The sequence below is a fragment of the Limulus polyphemus genome, unplaced genomic scaffold (assembly GCF_000517525.1).
Source record: "Limulus polyphemus unplaced genomic scaffold, Limulus_polyphemus-2.1.2 Scaffold3467, whole genome shotgun sequence".
In the NCBI taxonomy this organism is placed as follows: Eukaryota; Metazoa; Arthropoda; class Merostomata; order Xiphosura; family Limulidae; genus Limulus; species Limulus polyphemus.
This window is the reverse complement of record NW_013669077.1, coordinates 13683-33250: the sequence shown is the minus strand read 5'-3', so window position 1 is coordinate 33250 and position 19568 is coordinate 13683. Positions and strand designations below refer to the sequence as shown.

The 19568-nt window shown below is 32.7% G+C and overlaps 1 protein-coding gene across 1 annotated transcript in view; it reads right to left on the bottom strand.

The window, feature by feature from the left end:
• LOC106469403 (ran-binding protein 9-like) overlaps positions 1–13292 on the bottom strand; it is a 63322-nt gene extending 50030 nt beyond the window's left edge. Inside the window, exon 1 of the mRNA XM_013929892.2 lies at positions 13000–13292. Coding sequence (XP_013785346.1) covers positions 13000–13210 — 211 coding nt within the window. The 5' untranslated portion in view covers positions 13211–13292. The remainder of the gene's footprint in view (positions 1–12999) is intronic.
• Positions 13293–19568: the final 6276 nt, after the last annotated feature.

The window sequence follows — 19568 nt, the reverse complement described above, 5'->3', positions numbered from 1 at the left end:
GAGACTAAAATCAAATTATACTCCACCATTGTAATACCTACAGCCTTGTATGCTAGTGAAACCTGGAGAAGAACAGCAGCTGTGGAGAATAAAGTGAATGTATTCCATCGGAAATGTTTGAGAAAAATCTTTAAAATATCATATAGAGATCATGTGAGAAATGAAGAAGTTTTGCGAAGGGCAGGCCAAAGGGACCTGCAAGAATCTGTTAATAAGAGAAGACTTAGATTCGCAGGACATGTACTGAGAATGCCAGTATCAAGACCAGCAAAGAAATCCATGGAGTGGGTGCCGCTAAATTTGAGAAGGGGGAGAGGAAAGCCAAAGAACTCGCTGACCAATGTTCCCAACGGAACGGGAGGAACTAAGACTAAGATTATAAATACATGAAAGTGTGTAGGGTTATTTCAAGATAGAGAAAAAACCAGTAAGATTGTTAGCTACTGATTTATTTTACATTAGTTAACATCATTTGAAATGGAGGCCTGCAGCAAGTTATGACAATGTACTAGTGTCCAAGTTTGCAGAAATGTTAAGAGGAAATACAGTAATTTATTATCTTAGTGACTGGACATTGAATTATTTTCACCAGATAACTAGAAAAAACCTATAAATAAATAATAACGCGACTATGTTGGTGTCAGAAGAGAAATATTATTTTCACATAAATAAAATAGAACTTTCAATATGATTGAGATTGAACTTTAACTGGGAATATGACTAATATGAGGTCAAAGAGTGAGTGAAGCATTACTTAGGATGATGAAATTAAGACAAATCATGAAGAAAGCTCAAAAACTGGAAGAATGAGACAGAAAATTAGAAGAAATACCTAAAAGAAATCCCAAGAAGAACACAACAGGAACTTAAGGGAGGAGCTAAAAGAAAGAGACATACTATTTACAGCAAAATTGAACTGAAAAATAAATCTGATTCAAGGCAAGACTGTTGAAGATAAGGGACATAAAGAGGGATTAGTAGATGTCTGAATAAATGTAGAATGACATCAATGGAGTACAAAGAGGTTATAAAGAAGAAACTGAAGAAGTCAAAAGCAAAGTACAAAAAGACACCAACGAAGTAGAAAGAGCATCACTGAAATATAAAAGAACACCAGTGACAGAATAAAAACACCTAAAAAATGAATTATTAAATGTAAAGATTAAACTAGCCACACTTCTTTATGCATTGGTTCAAGAGTTCCAACTAAAAACACCATCTACTACTGTGGAATGGGATAACTTATTGGATCTACACCTATTACCACTACTGCTATACTACCTGTTACTGAAGGACCTTCCAGGACTTCTCTAGCCATGATACTACTAAATCCAGTTCCAGAGTTTAGTTGGCCAGTTCAATATTAGCCTATAGAGAAACCAACAGAATATGATGGGAAGGTACCATAGAAGTCATACAGGGCTCAGTTTGAAATATGTTCCAGAGTGAACAAGTAGAATCAGGAATCTTACTGGCTACCTAAAAAGCCCAGCTTTGACAACAGCTGAGAGCCACAGTTGTCAAGGATTTGTAGCCATCTTCTTCAACAAGTTTGGATTGTTGCATCAGAAAGAAATATCTGGTGCAAATTTCTGAAATAGGGTATAGAAGAAAAAGTAAAGCTTATACAAACTCATGAAAGGTTTGGAAAGGCTTGCCCATTTATTTTACCCAGAGGTTGCTCATAAAATAATAGATTCATTGACATGTGAATAATTTATAGATGCTATAATAGACAAGGATATGAGAATTAGGTTGAGTCAAAGCAGGTGTACATCCTTAAAGGAAGCTCTGCAGTTTTAAATGGAACTGGAATCCACTGAGGCCACAATTGAGTTAATATAGGCACCATCTAGAAGTTATGGAAATGTTAGATCCTGCAGTATTGAAGCATCAACTTCCACTAACAACAATCTAGAAAAACTGAAAGAATTGATTAGATGGTTAGTTTGAACACAAAAGAAGAAATTAATGACAAGTTAATAGCTGTTTCCAGTATAACATGAAGGAACATATTGCTAGGAACTGCAGGCAAAGGCCTATATGGAATAAGAGTTCTCAAAGGTAACCAGAAAGAGTTAAATGTTATAACTCTGGAAAATATGGCCATTACAGCCGAGACTATAAGGAACGTTTGTTGTTTTTTGTTAAGGGCAAAGTTACACAATGGGCTATCAAGTATAAAAACCTGGTTTTTAAAATTTCTGAGTTATCGCTGAACCACTGGGGAAAAACTGTATGGAATCAACAGCTATTATGAAGCCAAGGAAACAGAGCTCAACCAGATCAAATCAAAGGAACAACTTGGAGCTAACAACATCAAGAAAACAAGAAGTAATTGTATTTATGTGGCAAAGTTCAGCTGGAAATATGCCATTTACCAACTTGTTAATGAAAGATGGGAAACTGCTTCCAGAGATGAAAAAAAAAAAGAGGGACTGATGTGAACAGCAGATGGACATAAGTTCCTGCAAAAGGGAAATTGGAAGTTACCCTTACTACAAGAAGCTTCTCTGCACCTCATAATGTGTGTGGGTAATTGATATTGAGGAAGAATGCATTTTGAGAACTGACTTCATGTGCAGACATGGATGTGATGTCAGGCTAGATTCATATACCTTCACAGACTCTAAGAAATTCATGTGCACCATATGGCAATTACTAAAATGTCCAGTAGAAATAAGAATGGTGGTTATTTTACCAACAAGAAGTGAGATATTCATATTAGGAGTTAATAGCAATTATTTTTCATCTAATAAGTGGGACACAATGGAACCAAATACTCCAGCATGTCATGAGGGATTGGTGGCTGAAAGAGTTCTTCCAGATACGAAGGTTAAAGACATTGTATATTAATTTTACCAAGAAAAGACTTAAAATGGTTTGTGATAAAGAGAATGGTAGCTATGCTGTAAATGTTGATAAAACAGACTTCCACTGAAGTAACATGATATGGATGATAAGTCCTTGTCACAAGAAGGAACAAACTCCAAAGCAGGCATTCAGAAGGGAGGAAATACAAGCCAAAGGTTATCTACCATTATCACCTTTTGGATGAATCTCAGTGAGAGAAGAGTCAACTGGCTAATTCCAAAGAACTTATCAGTGGAACCTCTACCTGCAGGGGAGTTCAGAGTTCCCGTCAAGATTACTTTCAGAGGATCATCAAGGTTGGCACTGCCAGTGGATTCATCCAGCAACATATCTAGGGACAACTCCCTCATGAACAACAAGGGACAAGACACCATCCCATTCCTACACTGGTCTCAGAAAAGAAGACCACCAAGAAAGACTTGGTGAATGGACAATTTAGTGCAGTGTTTTTATATTATTCTTGTATCAGGACTGTTCAAGGAACAGAGGGTAATGTTATAAGCTATATATATATATATAACATTGCAATTTGTTAGCTAAAGGGTGTAGAACACCTAAAAATTTTTGAGTATATAATGTTAAATTTTTTCTAGTATATTCAAATGTAGATTATAAATATGAGATCATGAAGAAGCATGTAAGATAGAGAGTAAACCAGTGAGTGGGTTAACTAATATAGTTACTTTGAAGAAGTAAGTTGGTCTAAGTTAGTTAACACAATTTGTAATGAAGGCCTACAGCAATTTTCAGCAGTGTCCAAGTTTGTAGAAACATTAAAGGAGGAAAAAGTATTTCATTATCACTATGTGGACTGAACGTTCAATTACTTCAGATAACTTAAAAGAATCTGTCAAAAAAAAGAATAATGCTACTACAATATTTATGTATAATAACTAATTCACTTATTTAATATAAATAATATTTATTACCATCAGCTTAGTTCCTTAAAGCAATTATGATCGACACTCATGCAAATATTGTGAGTTTATTAATTTTTAATAAAGTTTTTCAATTCATAATTTCAAGTTAGTTACAATTAGTTACATTCTAGTGATTAATCCATCATGAAACTAATAAATATAAATAGATGTATAACATTACAAGATTTAAGCTATTTTGAATAAACATTTGTGGTTTCATATTACAATTTGTAGCCATTCTAGAACAAAAAAAACAATTCAAATTTTATTTTCCAAATTTTTTATGGTTATGAGGTTGGTCAATTCAACCAAACCTATACAAAGAGAAAATAACATATAAAATATAAAGTTCTTTTAAAAAAATATTTGATATTTATGTGAATTTTATTAAGAGGTTATAGAGATTTCACAAATGAAATTTGACAATTTTCTGATGCATAACAATATTTTTAATCTTAAAATCAAAATTACTTTGCATGAGGGATAATTAACATTGGAAGAGAAAAAATTCACGAGCAAATCTTTAATTAAGAAATCTTAAACTTAATTAAAAACCCTGATATTTTGTGTAAGAAAACCTTGTAGTGTTTTCTGATAATCTGCAAAATTTCATGAAGATACATGTACATTATCAAAAATTATAGTACAAATATTTTCATGGATACTTTGGTGGTTACGGGCTGGGTGGAATGTACCTAGACCATCGTGAAATAATTATATTCTCTGGGTATTTTTGAAAGAAAAGGCATAAAACTTTTCTTCGTCAGGGCCTTTCTTACAGGGTAGGTCAAGCTACTGGAAACACAGTTTTCTTTGTTTCCTAGGCCTTATGAAGGCTGTGTTGCAATGGCAACCTACTTATACATAATTAATCATGGAGTATGGTTTTATATTATTCTATACAATATAAAGTACAACATAGCCAAAAATGTTTTTGTTGTATTGTAATATAATGTTTGACACTTGTAAATTTTAACACTATATTAATTTATTGATCTTATTATTGTTTATTGAAAATAGATCATTAGATTTACATTTGTAATTTATGCCATGGTTAAAAGACTGGCATGCAGCTAAGGAAGAACACCGATTTGTTGGGAAGGGTTTAGAGGAGGGCTACTACGATAATAATACTTGGGATGGAAAGGTTGTTATACAACAAATTAATGTCTCTGTAATCTTTGCTTTTGAAAAAAAGAGATGAAGTACAGGGAAATGATTGAGGTGTTTAAGATTACCAAAGGAATTGATAGTTTTGATACATCATTGTTTTTGTAGTTAATGGTAAGAATGGTATGACTATGGAATACAAAATATAGTTTTGCAGGGTAGGAATATTCTTCAGCTAAGACAATTTTATTTTTCTAACAGGGTAATTGGCCTTTGGAATGGGTTTCCTTCAGATGTGGTGGATGTAGTAAAGTTAAAGGAAGGCTTTATAAATATTTGAATGATACGAGCCGATATTCTTTAAAGTTTTGTTTAGTGAGTGGACTTACAGGTCCCTTGTTGTACTTAAAAATTTTGTTATAAAGAATACTGCTCCATGAGTGTCCCTCCCCCCCATGATCAGAGTTGTGAGTTCAAGATGCACCAGTGCTTGTCACAATTTCCACTGTGACACATATTAAGGAAAGAAGTTTGGTGTTACAAACAATACATATATAGAAAAGGTAAACAATAAAGAAAACAATTATACAAATTATATAAATTACATTGCAACACAATATAAAAACAGTAATTTTACATCCTATTCAACAATTAAAGAATACAGTTATGCAATTATAAATACTATACAATGTACGAAAAAAATAACCTTACAATTTCTTAAACACTAAAGTAGCCCAAGAGTTGTTTGTGGGGGTTACCATCTACTTGCCTTTCCTCTGATTGGCAGTTCAAAATTGGGAATGGTGACAGGTAACCTAAGTAGTTTTATCATAACTCAAAAACAACAACAACAACAAAATATATATATATATATATAATACCCCTTTAACTGAAAGGCTTAAGCAATGGGAAATGAAACCAAGATTTGAATCATGATGTAACCACTCCTCCTCAATTACTAGGCCATGTCAGACCAAATCTGAACAAACATTAATAATTAAAAAAAAAGAAGAAATCATAATGGCAATGTTTCAATTACTTGGATAGTTGGATCAGTCAAAACTAGTAATAACTGGAAACACTAATGATCAATTATACTGAATACACTTGAATTAATCAAAAATAATAAAGAGAAATCATAATTGCACTACTTTGTTTACTTGGATACTTGAAATAGCTGAAAATATTCAGTAGTAATCAAATTCTGAAACAATTATTTTCATTAGTTTCTTATTTTTGGAAGTCATAACAGTAACTGATTAAGCTGAATAAGCCAGGATTAATAAAACATAATGATGAGAAATCTTAATAGCAATATTTCAATTACTTCTATAGTTGGAATAAATGAGAATGGTAATTTGAATTAGTTATCTTTGTGGCATTAATCAATATAATTTTAATTTCAATTAATTAATTACTATGTGGCACTAATCAATGTAACCAATGCTAATAAGTAATGGATTATATTGAGTTAATCACACAGTTTTAGTTGCATAAAAAATTATTTCTTAAGATTACTTATTTTAACATTAAATAATGATAACAGTTAACAGTCCTACATGTATATCAAGGATACCCTTGAAATAATACAATGTTTATATACAAAGTTTAACAACCCTCAGTCATTTCTATATGCACATATCTTTAAAGTGTACACAGTTATGTCTCTATGTATATGCTACACCTGTGTACTTGAGAATGCTGATTTAAACACTTCAGTGTGCTATAAACAAGTTAACTCTTATGGATCAGTACACATCCACATAGTTCAGTAGAATACAATGTTTTCTCACAATTGTGTCACAGATATGGTTTGCTTGAAAAACACTGCTGCCAAAAAATAATGATTTAAAACTGTATAATGAGTCCAAATGCTTGTTCAATGTACATGTGCAGTTCAGAAGTACTGCTCAAGATACAGTAATCTGAAAAGTTAATATTAAAATAAAAGTATATGTATTTAGCATAAAATTTGGGTAAAAGTGCAATAAATGCTGGAATCTTTTCTGCAACCTAATTCCTACTAAAAAATATTTGAATTTATATTTTATTTTCTTTACCAAAATAACACTGTTACAAAATCTTCAAGCTTTAAGGTGGAAACTTTATAACCTGTTTTTATAATCTATACAAAACCAAATATCTTCAAGAATGGACTTATAAAATACTAGGTTTTACAAGATTTATTTTATTCATTTAGTCTACCAATAGGCTTGCACTCCCTACTTCTAGTTTAAAAAAGAAGAGAGGGGGGCTTTGCCAGACAGATGTGTAAGTAGCTAGGGGATGACTGCTATGCTTTATATGTAAGATCAGCTGTGTATGTACTACACCTACTTTACGTACATGTATACCTCCATCTTCTACACTGTCAGTTTATTATTAAACTGGGTCTGTAGCAATACACCCTTAGCTTGGCACTTAACAAGAACTTGCATAATTACAAAGAAAATAACTACTCAAACTAAAATAGAATGAAACTCCTTGAACATGTAATACTTCCACTTAAACCAAATATACTATGATTTATTGATATGCACAAATCTATACGGAATAAAACATATTAGCCAGTATGTAGCTTACAAATTATGCTATCCCTTCCAATTCCATCTACAGTATAACTTGCTGGTCAGTAGATGGAGAAAGCTGTGCAGGTGAATGTGTTTTAAGTCAAACCTTTGCAGTTTGCACTAGGTTTAGGTAAAAATGAAGCTCCATATTTTAAATTTTCACTTAATCCTGTTTCATATTTGTGGTAACTACTGCAAAGCCCCCCCTCCACTACTTTTATGTTCAGTTTAGGTTCCATTGTAAATGTATTTAAAAAAAAATTTTTTTTCAAGGATGCTACATGTTATGTGGACAGTGGAAAGGGTGCAGACTAGGTGTACTCAAGATTTTCAAAAATGTTTTTGATAAAGTGCCACAGAAGAGAAAAGAAGGGGTTTTGGAATGGCTAGTTAAATGGACTGTAGGGCAGTTGGATGGGACAAAGCAAAAGAGTCAAACTAGACCCTAGTTATTAGTGGAGTGCCTCAGGGATCAATACCCGGGTTTTTGATATTTCAAGGTGTATAATAACAAATTTACCGAGGTTTGCTGACAAATTACAAAATTAGTAAAATATGTGGATGACATTAAACTCTTGGTTATTTCTAGCTATAGTGAGGTGTCAAAGAATAACCTAAATCAATTGTTAAGTTGGACAAACATTTGGCAAATGACCTTTAATTATAGTATGTGCAAAGTAATGCATTTCGGATATCATAATTTGGACTATAGATTAGGCAAATACAGATGAGAAGCCACTCAATAATGATGGAAGAAGACAGTCTTGGCATAATTGTGGATAAATTACTAAAGTCATCAAAGCAGTTTGTTCTAGTAGTAAAGCTAACATAATTTTAGGGTGTATTCAAATAGACATTAACTATAAGACAAAAGAAGTTATTATCTCTTTATATAAATCACCAGTTAGGTTTGACTTGAATTACTGTGTAAGTTTTGGCTGCCTTATCTAAAAAAGGCTACTGACTTACTGGGAAGGATTCAGAGAAAGTCTGTTTCGATGGTTCTGGAGATAGAAGGATTACCTTATAGGGACAGCTTAAGATCTCTCAACTTATTTTGCTTTGAGAAAGAAGGGTAAGAGATGATCTTATTGAAGTTTATAAGATTGTCCTGGGGATCAATAACATAAAGGCCTCTGATTTCTTAATCTTTATAATGTATTCTGAAGATGATGGGATGAGAGGACACAAGTGTAAGATTTCAAAAAAACAATGAGATTTTGTGATTGCCTTATGGAATAATTTGTCATCAGCAGTAGTGTAGGTTAGCACTTTACATGAGTTGATGAAGAGGGGAATAGATGATTATCTGGGAAATAAAGGATGGGTTTTAAACTTTTACTTTTCTCAAGAGTGGATATGTACAAGTACAGCCTTGAAGGATCAAATGGTCCCTTGTTTTCTATATGTTACACCCCATGTTATTAATAATATGTTCAAGAAGTAAGGTTTTGCTGCTTTTAGATAAAAAGTTACACAAATGAAAGACTAAATTTCATGATATCATTGTGAAAAGTTATCTTCTTCACAAGTGGCTACAGAATTTCTGGCAGTTGCTTTCTTAATAGGTTAAATAACCTAATCAGAAAGATACTATTTCAAATGTTGTTCCAAATAATAAAGAAGGTATGGTTAGAAACCTTGTTAGTAAGGTGTATTTAGGTCATGGTGATTATGTTTCTATTTGTTGGCACTATAGAGATTAGGCACAAATCCACAAACTGTACTTTTTGAATTTTAGAAAGGTAAGACTTTCCACAATTACATGAGTCATGGAGGGGGGGGGGGGAGACTACCTGTAGAGTAGCTTAGTCTATCTGAAAAGAATACAAATGATAGCTTGACAATTCTAAATAGCTAAGTTAAGTTAGGAGAAAAGCACTGGCAGCAAAAAAGAACTGAAAATTTAACTTTGCTAATCAAAACTAAGTTGCTTATGAAGTCTACCATAATCAAAACTAATCAATCCTGAGACCCATCTTTAGAAATTGAGAAGATTAATGTCATTCATAAAAGAATGTGATTAAACTTCATCAGGTTTGGATTCTCTTATTTTGGGACAAATGTTAATAAATCAGAAAGGGTAGAGTGAGTAGTAGATTGATAACTTGTTTTAAGAAAAAATCATCTAAATGGAGAAGCTTAAGCAATTGTATTTATCACTGGAGCATAAAAACTACAAGTGACTTAATTTAGGTCTTGTCTGTAGCAGTTGGAACAAGTTACGGGAAGAAATGACCTATGAAATTCAACTACAATAACCTAAATATTAAAGGCAAAATGCATAAGCCATGGGGACATAGATTCAAGCTTGTTCCTGGTAAAAATCAAGTTTTTATTACAACTGTAATTTGTGAAATAGTTTGAATTCTTTCACCTTTTTGTTGTCAGATCAAGAACAAAGTTTCACTGTCCACTCCCTAGGAAATTTTGAGATCAGAAAAATCTTTCCAGTTCTGTAATTTTACAACCTCGATTTGTTTCACTTATCTTGATTTGTATTATAGTTTTTTGTCTTTTTACTTAACTTTTCATTCAAACTCAGCTTAAAATAGTGAATTTTAAGACAAGGTTTAAGCTCAGAGTTAAGCCAAATGTTACTTACTGTCTTTATAACATATATAGTTTTGTCTAGATTTTGTAAGTTACTATTTGGGGTTTAATGTAAATTACTGTAATTAAAGTGTTGATGTAGTGTAGGTTAACTATTTTAATATGTTTTTATCATTCATCTACTTTCAGGGCTTTCCTTTCAGTTCATACTTAGTTCTGAAGTTGTAATATTTTTACTTTCTTGGTTAGTATGGATAAGAGCAGTGAAGGAGCAAATGGGGTTTATTTCTGAAAACAATACAATCCTGTGGTTTTCAAAAAGGTAAGAGAGAATTGGTGAATTTTATTATTTTTTGTTTGTAGAATTTTCTACTTGGAGGTGAAGCTGGAGTTACTCTGGAGAGAGTTATTGGATCAGAAAGTAAAAGATGCACGTTGGGCATAAAAGTTAAGAAATAGGGGAAAAAACTTTACAGTTAAAGTTACTATTATTATGAGGGAAGACCAGGAAAATGCTGAGTTTACTACCTGTATGGTGCCCAATGGAAGGATGACTATGGCTAAAGAAGCAAGCCTAAGTCAGTTTTGAAAGATGTGTTAAGTGATGCTGAGAAAGTTTGAGAAAGGTAGAAGGATTAACTCACAAACTACTTGAGGGCAGATCCGTATCAATAGGTGATCTGGTTAGGTTTGTAGGACAGGTCTAAACATAGGGGGAGTGATGGACTCCATTTAGGCAAACTGGAAAATAATGTTTGGAGAAGCACTAAATTACTATATTAGGAATTGTTTAAACAGAGTTTAAATAAAGGCGAAGGAAAAACTTTGACCTTCAGGGACCATGTCATGGATTTTGGGAAACATGAATCAAATAGATTAGCTAAGTATCTTAATATGGAAGTTGAAAATAAAGCTTAGTTTATTTCATACAAGTACTAAATGTTGCTTGAATTTAAAAGCTTTGGTTATAACAAAGCACATTAGATGTCATTCGTATTACTCAGACTTGATACCTTATAGAAATCATATTAATAAAACAGTGGCAGTTTTTGTTCATCCATATTGAACTTACTGGTTATGCTGAGGTTTGCAAGCATGCAGTGTGTGTGTTTTAGATTGATGTACCTAAAGGAAAAATAAGGGTGCTTATTACCATTCACTACAGGTTCCCAGCTCAGGTCACTGACATTAATGTGGAGACAGATTAATTGTGCTGCCAACAGAAGCAGACTTCTTATTATAGGCCACTAATTCTGAGGATGCTGACTGAGTTAATCTGTCTTCTTCACAGAATAATGAATAAATTACTTAAGGCTGTAGTAAGTTATGAAAGATATTCCACTTTAGATATTAGTCTTAGTAATAAAGAAAATATGGCTAGAGATGAATTGTTCATGAGCATTTGAGCACTAATATTCCTCATATTATTATATTTGATGTTTTTTAATGAAACCTTCACACAAAACTAAATGAACCAGACTTAGCAATCATATTTGGACACAAGTAAAAGTAATTTCTTTACATAAAGATTAAGTGACTTTGATAAGATTGGCATGCTTTAACATCACTAATGATGAAGATATTAACAGAGGCAATTGTACAGATCAGGTTTCAATCTCATAACTGTGACCTAAAACCTATTTTGGAGGATTAGACATGTGAAGGTTAACTAATCTGGTTGTGTCAGTTATTTTTCATAGTCTAGCTATGCAAACATAAACAAAGGGCTAACTATATGAGAATGCCTTAAAATGCAGCAGATATACAGAGTTTCAAACATTACCTTGCATATCCTCAAATACTTTTCTGAGATTAAAATAGCACTTTCCTCTAAAAGAATTATATAACAAGAAATAGAGAGAAAAAGTAGTAAACTACATACTCATGTACCTCCTATTTATAGATATACCATCAACTAAAAATGTCAATATGTTTTAAACAGTTTGTATAAATGAAAATGTTTAGTATTGCACAAATAAAACAAAAGCAACTATTTTATATATGATGGTTATATTTCAAGAAAATATTAATAATTCCACAACTGAAAAAAAAAGGAAAGTCTATGTGGGAATTTTATTTCATCTTGAAAATATATCATATTATTAATACTGAAAACTTACTAATAAACCCTGACAAAAATAATAATAAAAAACATTTCAGTAATAAACTAAATTACATAAAATCTAGTTTACAAAGAAGCTACCAAGGTCTAAGTACATGTATGTGTTAAATGACCTTTAACTTATAACATGCATATTACAGCAGATCATGATTAAACATGTAGTTATTACTGTAAATGGAGTATTAAAAGCAGCACAAGTTTTATCATATAACCATAACAATTTGTAAAATATTTCAAAAACCAACAGTCATGGTATTTTCCTTCAAATAATATTTTTCATGGGATAGACATTCTTTTGAAAATTTCTGTTGAAAACATATTGTTTTAAATTTTGTAAACATAAACATCAAGACTAGCAACGTTAGCATACTATAGTATATGTATAATATATATGGTATGCATTCAGAACTTGTACATTTGTTTAGCAAATTAAACTTAAATCAATTTAGTTTTAAAAGATTAACATTAGCAACATCTGTATCCCAAAATTATTGAAGCTTTAATTTTATCATTTATCATAAATTTTATGATTTAATACTGTACTAGACACGAAATTATTCAATTAATTAACCAAAAAATTCATAAATATTATGAATATGAGTGACTGCTATTGCTAAACCATCTTGCGTAACATTTGATAAAAAAAATCAGAAAGATGAGAAAAAAACTGTTTATATTCCTTAAATTATGATTCGCAATTATTATGAATTAGACATGACTATGCAGTTAATTCAACACAATTAATGTTAGGCTTAAGTTTTCTTAGGAGACGTAATCCACTAATTCAAGTAATAGTACTCATTTCTGTTTTTCCACGATAGGCTTAAACAATTTTAATTTTTTCACTTGCCTTTGTAGTGAACTCTTAAGTTGTTCTGTGAAAGTCCTATGAATGCGTATTTATCTTTAGAGCTCCAATGCCTTGGTAAAGGAGTTTCATCTTCATTTACCATTGGATATAGAAGTTTAATACGATCCTCTTGATTACTGGATAATAGCGACGGTGTTTCCATTTCAACAATTCCTCTGCTCATTGCCGCCATCGTACCATAAACTTTCATATAATTCAATACGAGTATAACTATAAGTCAGTATTTAGTAAGTATTTCTATCAAATCTACTCTGAGAGGAAAACGTCATATGTAGCTACTGTGCTGTCCTCTAGAGGATTAAAATGTTACTCCACTCAAGGCAATTGCATGACTTGTGCTGCCACCTAAGTTCTTTACAGAAGAAAGTCGGAGTGAGTTGGTCAGGAAACCGTTTTTTCTATTTCTCCTACACTTGATAGAAGTTTTTACGTCCAACTCATTAAGTAACTCAATAAAAACTACTTACGATCCTGCAAAATTTAAGATAAAAGAATAAAAGACACACCGTTATGTAATAAGGATTTGACTACGAAAACACTTTTAATTATATTTTCTTCCGGATAATTTGTTGCATATTACATGTTCTATTCTACGCTAAATGACATCGGTAATTTAGCCATTTATTCAGTTTTTATACTCAGATTAAGAACTTATTTAGAGCTAATTTTCACTAATTCTCTCTCTCTCTCGTTTTAATGTTACTGGTAGTTAAGTGAACAATATTTGTAAATCTAAGAATAGATAACGTCACAAAGCAACATGGAAAAATAATGACTGAAGTAAAGAATGTGATAAAATTGGATGAAATAAGCAAGAAATTATTGGAGGAAAAAATGAAAAATATAATTTATATTTAATTTGATACAATGAGGTAAATAAAGTTTTGAAAAAATTGACGTGTAACATATCCAGCCGTTTGTAGTAACAATAACTTTAACAACAGAAATAAACAAAGAATAAAATCTGCCAGCCACAGGTAGCTGCCCAGGTCATCTGGTGGATGAGCAATAAGTGTATGGACTTTCAATGTTAAAATCTTATGTTCGATTACACGCGGCAGACAAAACTTATTACTAGTTTAATGTTTAAAGAGGAACCAATTGAACAATCAATTCAAAATACAATAAAATCAACTTTTACAGTAGGCAAGTTTTTATTTTAATAATTTCAACTTTCCGACCCATAATATCGAGTCATCATCGGGTAAGAGCTACATTCAAAAAGAGAGTTAAATTCGAAAGAACTTACAGATACGTGATGGTGACGATAAGTTTGCAGGTGGCATTAAATTATTTTTTTTAGAAAATTAAAGTGAATAAAATATAGACTAGCCGCGACTCGCAAAACATTTTCATACCCTTTGCTTGAATTTTTCTTATTTTATCATTTTCACGCACGCCATTTTAGCTACGTTTTCTTGCAAGCATTATGTGTTAAATCGATAAATCCGGGTCTGTTTGGAAAAATTTAACTCGGTCAAACAAACAAACTCACATAAACGTAATTTCATTTAATAAAGTACACGTAAAGTAAGATTAAAGTAAAGTAATGGTACTTATAATAGTGTACAGAGTATGAAACAGTTATGAGCATTCAGTTTATAATACGATTTTACGAGTTCAAACAAATTAACTGACAAAAAGGAAAACCCGTATTAAAAAAAACATTAGCTAAAATGTATTTATAGCAGTCCATTAAACGAAAAGCTAAATTATTGCAAAGTAAAGTAAATGTAAAGTTGTAATGAAGGCAAACAGCTGAATATTCAGAAATGTCTGGATGCGTGTTCACAAAGTGATAAGCATATGGTTTTGAACGAACTGCGCATGCGTATTTTAGACCTAAGTAAGTCGATAAAGTTCATAGGAATTGTATTTAGAGCAATGTTCATTTTGAAAGGAAATTACACGGTTTGTGTGAAATACTTTGCAAATAAAAAATTACAATTGAAATCGAAGCATGTCGTCACGTGATGACAACGACATTGTACTATCGTGTACTATACTTGTTACACTGAAAAATTTGACTAAGTAAAAAACAGGTAAGATGATTTTGAAGTGAAAAGCCAATATATAATCCGAACTCCTCGAACACAGGTCTTTCTAACGATATGAAATTTGTAGCGTTTGATCGAGAAATTTGCGAGAAATGTTCCGGACAGACAAACGCAAGCGTATCATTTAAATAGATAAACAGGTGGCTGGATATTTATTTAGCGTTGGCTTTGATGGCTTTATCAGTAGTATTTCAGCTATATTTTCTTCGGTTGATGTCTGGTTCTCATCAGATGATTTCGACATTGTTCTCAGTGATAATATGTTTTGTTTCTTTGAAATGTTCAAAAACATGTGAGGGTCTAAGGTTTATTTTTCTTTCAGTTTTTCCGATATGAAATTATAACACGATTATCAGATTTCGCTGAAGATGGAATAAGTGTATTCCGGAAATTAAAACTTTGAAAATAAAATGTTTTGTGTTTTGATAACCGTCTTCATCTTCATTATCAGAGAGACAATATATTAGAAACTACAGTTTAATTGCTTTATTTACCCAGAAACACTTTAGTAATGCCATTAATTACTATTAAATATCTTACTTAAAAATGTAACTTTTAGAGAAGCTTACCAACGGCCAAATCAAAGACTCTCCTCCCTGCAATTTTGGAGTCCCGTCACAGCACGATTGTCAGTGCGCACACGCGGTAGCGATGCACTGTCCCCAAATCCTAACCACTGACCACACTGAGACAAAAATATACAAATAAGTAAAAATAACACTTAAAGAAATCAAATTTCATTCATTATTTTACTTATATGGTTTGAAATTTTTTAATGTGTGTGCTTGTATTTTTTGCCTCTCTGTGTTCGTGGTTCGGAATGTGTAGAAAAAAAGAACATATACAATCTCAAAGGATTTTTATCATGAATGTTAATCCTATTTGTTCCATTATTTCGACAGCTTTTGTCGTTTAGCGTCGTAAAAAAAAAAAAACACCAAAAAACATTCTATTGTTTTCGTTGTAACTTGGATTATTTTACCACACTAGTTTTTTACATAAGCATTCGGTGATAACAAATGACAAGTGTTTATTTATCTATTGTTATAGATAAAATATGCATGATCATTTGCAATCTCCTATCCATAAAGAGCTCTGCAAAATAATACATTGTATTTTAGTAACGTTTACAACAAACACTTGTTTAGAGAACTAGGTTAGTGTGAACAACCCGTAGTGGCACATCGCTAAATCTGCGCCAAATACTGTGTTTTGATACCACTGGTGAGTATAGCATAGTTAACACATTGTATATTCTTGTGTTGAACTACAAACGAACAAACCAATGTGGAAAAAAATCGTATTTTCGAGCTTTTGTTCCATGAAATGTAATCAAATAATAGTTGTTAAAATATGCTTTTAGATTAAAAAAAAAATCTGGCGAACATTTTTAAAAATTGAGAAGTCGTTTGAAACATTTCATAAAATAAACCGTGACTGTCTCTGTTGTGTTTTTTTAAACTAAAATCACATCTGCTCTTTCAGCTCACATTAAAGACTATGTTGGAACGATAACGCGATATAAAAGTCTGGGCCTTGTGTTAAAATCCCTGCTCGATGTAATGGCCAACAACATATCGTGTTAGCTCGTAGCCAAATATTCAGATATGTTTAATTGAAAATAATTTTTCTACTTCTGGAAAATTTTTCAGTGAATATTTTAGTTTCTTCTTTACTTTTTCTATTTTTTGAAATAGTACTTTTATTTTGTAATTCACTTGGATGAATGCTTTATTTTATGGATACATATAATATATATATTTATCATTTTCAGATACTCTGCTTCTTCGAAATAAATACTAGTACCCTGCAAGTTATTAAAAACTTTTTTAAACGTTTTCTGTACTTTAAAATATACAGGCAAATATTTCTTTGAAATTAATGTTTTAGTGGCTTAATAAGTATAGACAACTATTATAGTTGAAATAACAAATAATCGACCGCCATCATCAGATTATATGAGTTGTACAAATACACTACCGGAAATTATGTTAAACAATCAGACGTCATCCTTGCCAATCTAACGAATTTATTGCTAAATCTAGCGAACTTTTGTAAAAAATAGCCCAGAATAAGGGCCCTAGCGACAAATCTAGCGAATCCATTGAAAAATCTAGCTAATTCTATTTCTTACCGCTGGCTGTTATTTTGATTAAAATAAAAGTTTGGGAGTTTAATTACCGTTCTAAATATGGTCTTTTGATCTACAGCTGTAATTGAAAAATTGTGTCTGATGCAGGGTAATTAAGACTAGTTACAATTTTGCACAAAACACTCCACAAAAGTAGGGTTTTTATGACGTTCTTATAAATACGATAGTACTTATACACTGTAGTAGGAATGGGCAGATACACAATATATGCAATATAAACTATTTACTCATATACACATTTAACAACCAAATAATAAATCTTAAAAAGTATTTGACAGACACCCTTAAGTGATAAAAACCATATAGAAAAGTACAGGTTATAGAACCAATTGAGAAAGTCAGTAGAGCAGATACAAAAAAATATCACAAAACCACAACTTTCTCAACCTCGCTAACTGATTGACATTGTTGAACGCTTCTAACTGTGTAACAAACAGTTACCATAGCTATAAGTGCACCAAATAGAACAATAGCACTCACTTTTTGGTGCACCCATTCTCACACTTTCAAATTGTTACGATAGCGGAAGTCACGTGACTCTGGGAGCATGCGCGTTGGAGTTTCTCGAATTATCGGGGAATCCCGCGAATGTCCGAGTGTTTGCTAGACGTTCTCTTTTTTAGTATATAAGCCTGGCAAAGAAAGCCAGCTATAGAGATAGATAATTAAAGAAGCGAACAGTAGTGACGGTAATATAAAGTGTGTGTTTGTACTCGTAGAGAGAAAAGTTATCAAGACTGTGAAATTTCTGTGTATTAAAAGTTTGTATCGAGAAACAATAAACTGGTTAAATCAAAAAGTGACTTGTTTCGCTGAAGTTCCTCGGAAAGCATTTATACCGGAAATTAACAAACAAGCAGATACACAACAAATTGGTGTCAGAAGTGGGCTGGAAAAAAGATGGAAACAAGAAGTGGCAAATCAAACTACGACTTAGCAGATTTGATGGTAGCAATATAAGAACATCAAAACAAACAGGAAGAACGAGAAAAGAAAAAAGAAAAGAAACAAGAAGAGAGATTACAGCAGTTGTTGGAGGAAAAAGAAAAGAAACAAGAATAACGAAAAAATAAACAAAAAGAAAGACTACAGCAGTGGTTGAAGGAGAAAGAAAATAAACAAGAAGAGAGACTACAGCAGTGGTTGGAGGAGAAAGAAAATAAACGAAGAAGAGAGACTACAGCAGTGGTTGGAGGAGAAAGAAAATAAACGAGAAGAGAGACTACAGCAGTGGTTGGGGGAGAAAGAAAATGAACAAGAAGAGAGACTACAACAGTGGCAGGAAAATCAGCACCAGTGGCAACTGGAACAAGAAGTACAAATGGAAAAGATTAGTAAACTTAAAAGTGAATTAAATACATTAAAGGACAATTTACTGTCTTTTACACAGGGAAGATACATTAACCATAAACCTAATCAGTCCCAGACAACAGGAAGCTCCTTCCAGACCCCACAGATAAACCCTAATGCAGACATCTTCAGTCCTGCCAGAAGTCACATTCTAGACATGAGTGTCAGGAATAGGGGTGATCTAGTATGAAGGAAGCCACAGGAATTCGATGGGAAGGCACCATGGGATGCATACAGAGCACAATTTGAGCTCTTGGCAGAAATGAATGGATGGACAGAGGAGCAGAAAGCAGCATATCTGGCAACGAGCCTGAAGGGACAACCACTGGAAATACTTGGACAGTTGTCAGCAGACGGCAGGCATAACAAAAGAGCACTGGAAGCTGCTCTAGAAATCAGGTATGGAATTCAAAATCAGTTAGAAGTCTACAGGGCTAAGTTTAGGACGAGAGTCCGTGCTAAAGGGGAGAGCCTGCAAGAGCTGGCACAAGCTGTTGCCAAGGGATCAGTTTGTAAATGCATTGGACAGTCCACAACTGAAGATACAAGTAAAGCAAGCACACCCCTCTACTGTGCAGGATGCAATGGCCAGAGCTCTTGAATTTGAATCCTACGTTAAGTCCAGCACAGAGATACCAAGGTTGGTACAGTCATCAGGATTCAAGGGCAACTTTCAGATAAGTTTGAGGGACTTTGCTGACACTGTAATAAACCTGGGCACAAGAGAGCTCAATGATGGCAACTTCAAGACAGGGAAGATGCCACAGCAGGAAAGGCTGCTACCCAGAAACTGACTTATTGGTAGTATTCTTCTTACACTGGCTCCTCATATGTCCTTGCTCTCCACAGTTCCAACAACCCTTCAGGAAACCAGTAGTGGTTGGTGCTGAGGGAAGCCCACCAACCCCCATCGTGAAAGTCCCAACAGCTAAGTGTAAAATGGCAAGCACACATAGTGTCTATGTGACAGGAAAGCTGGATGATCAAAA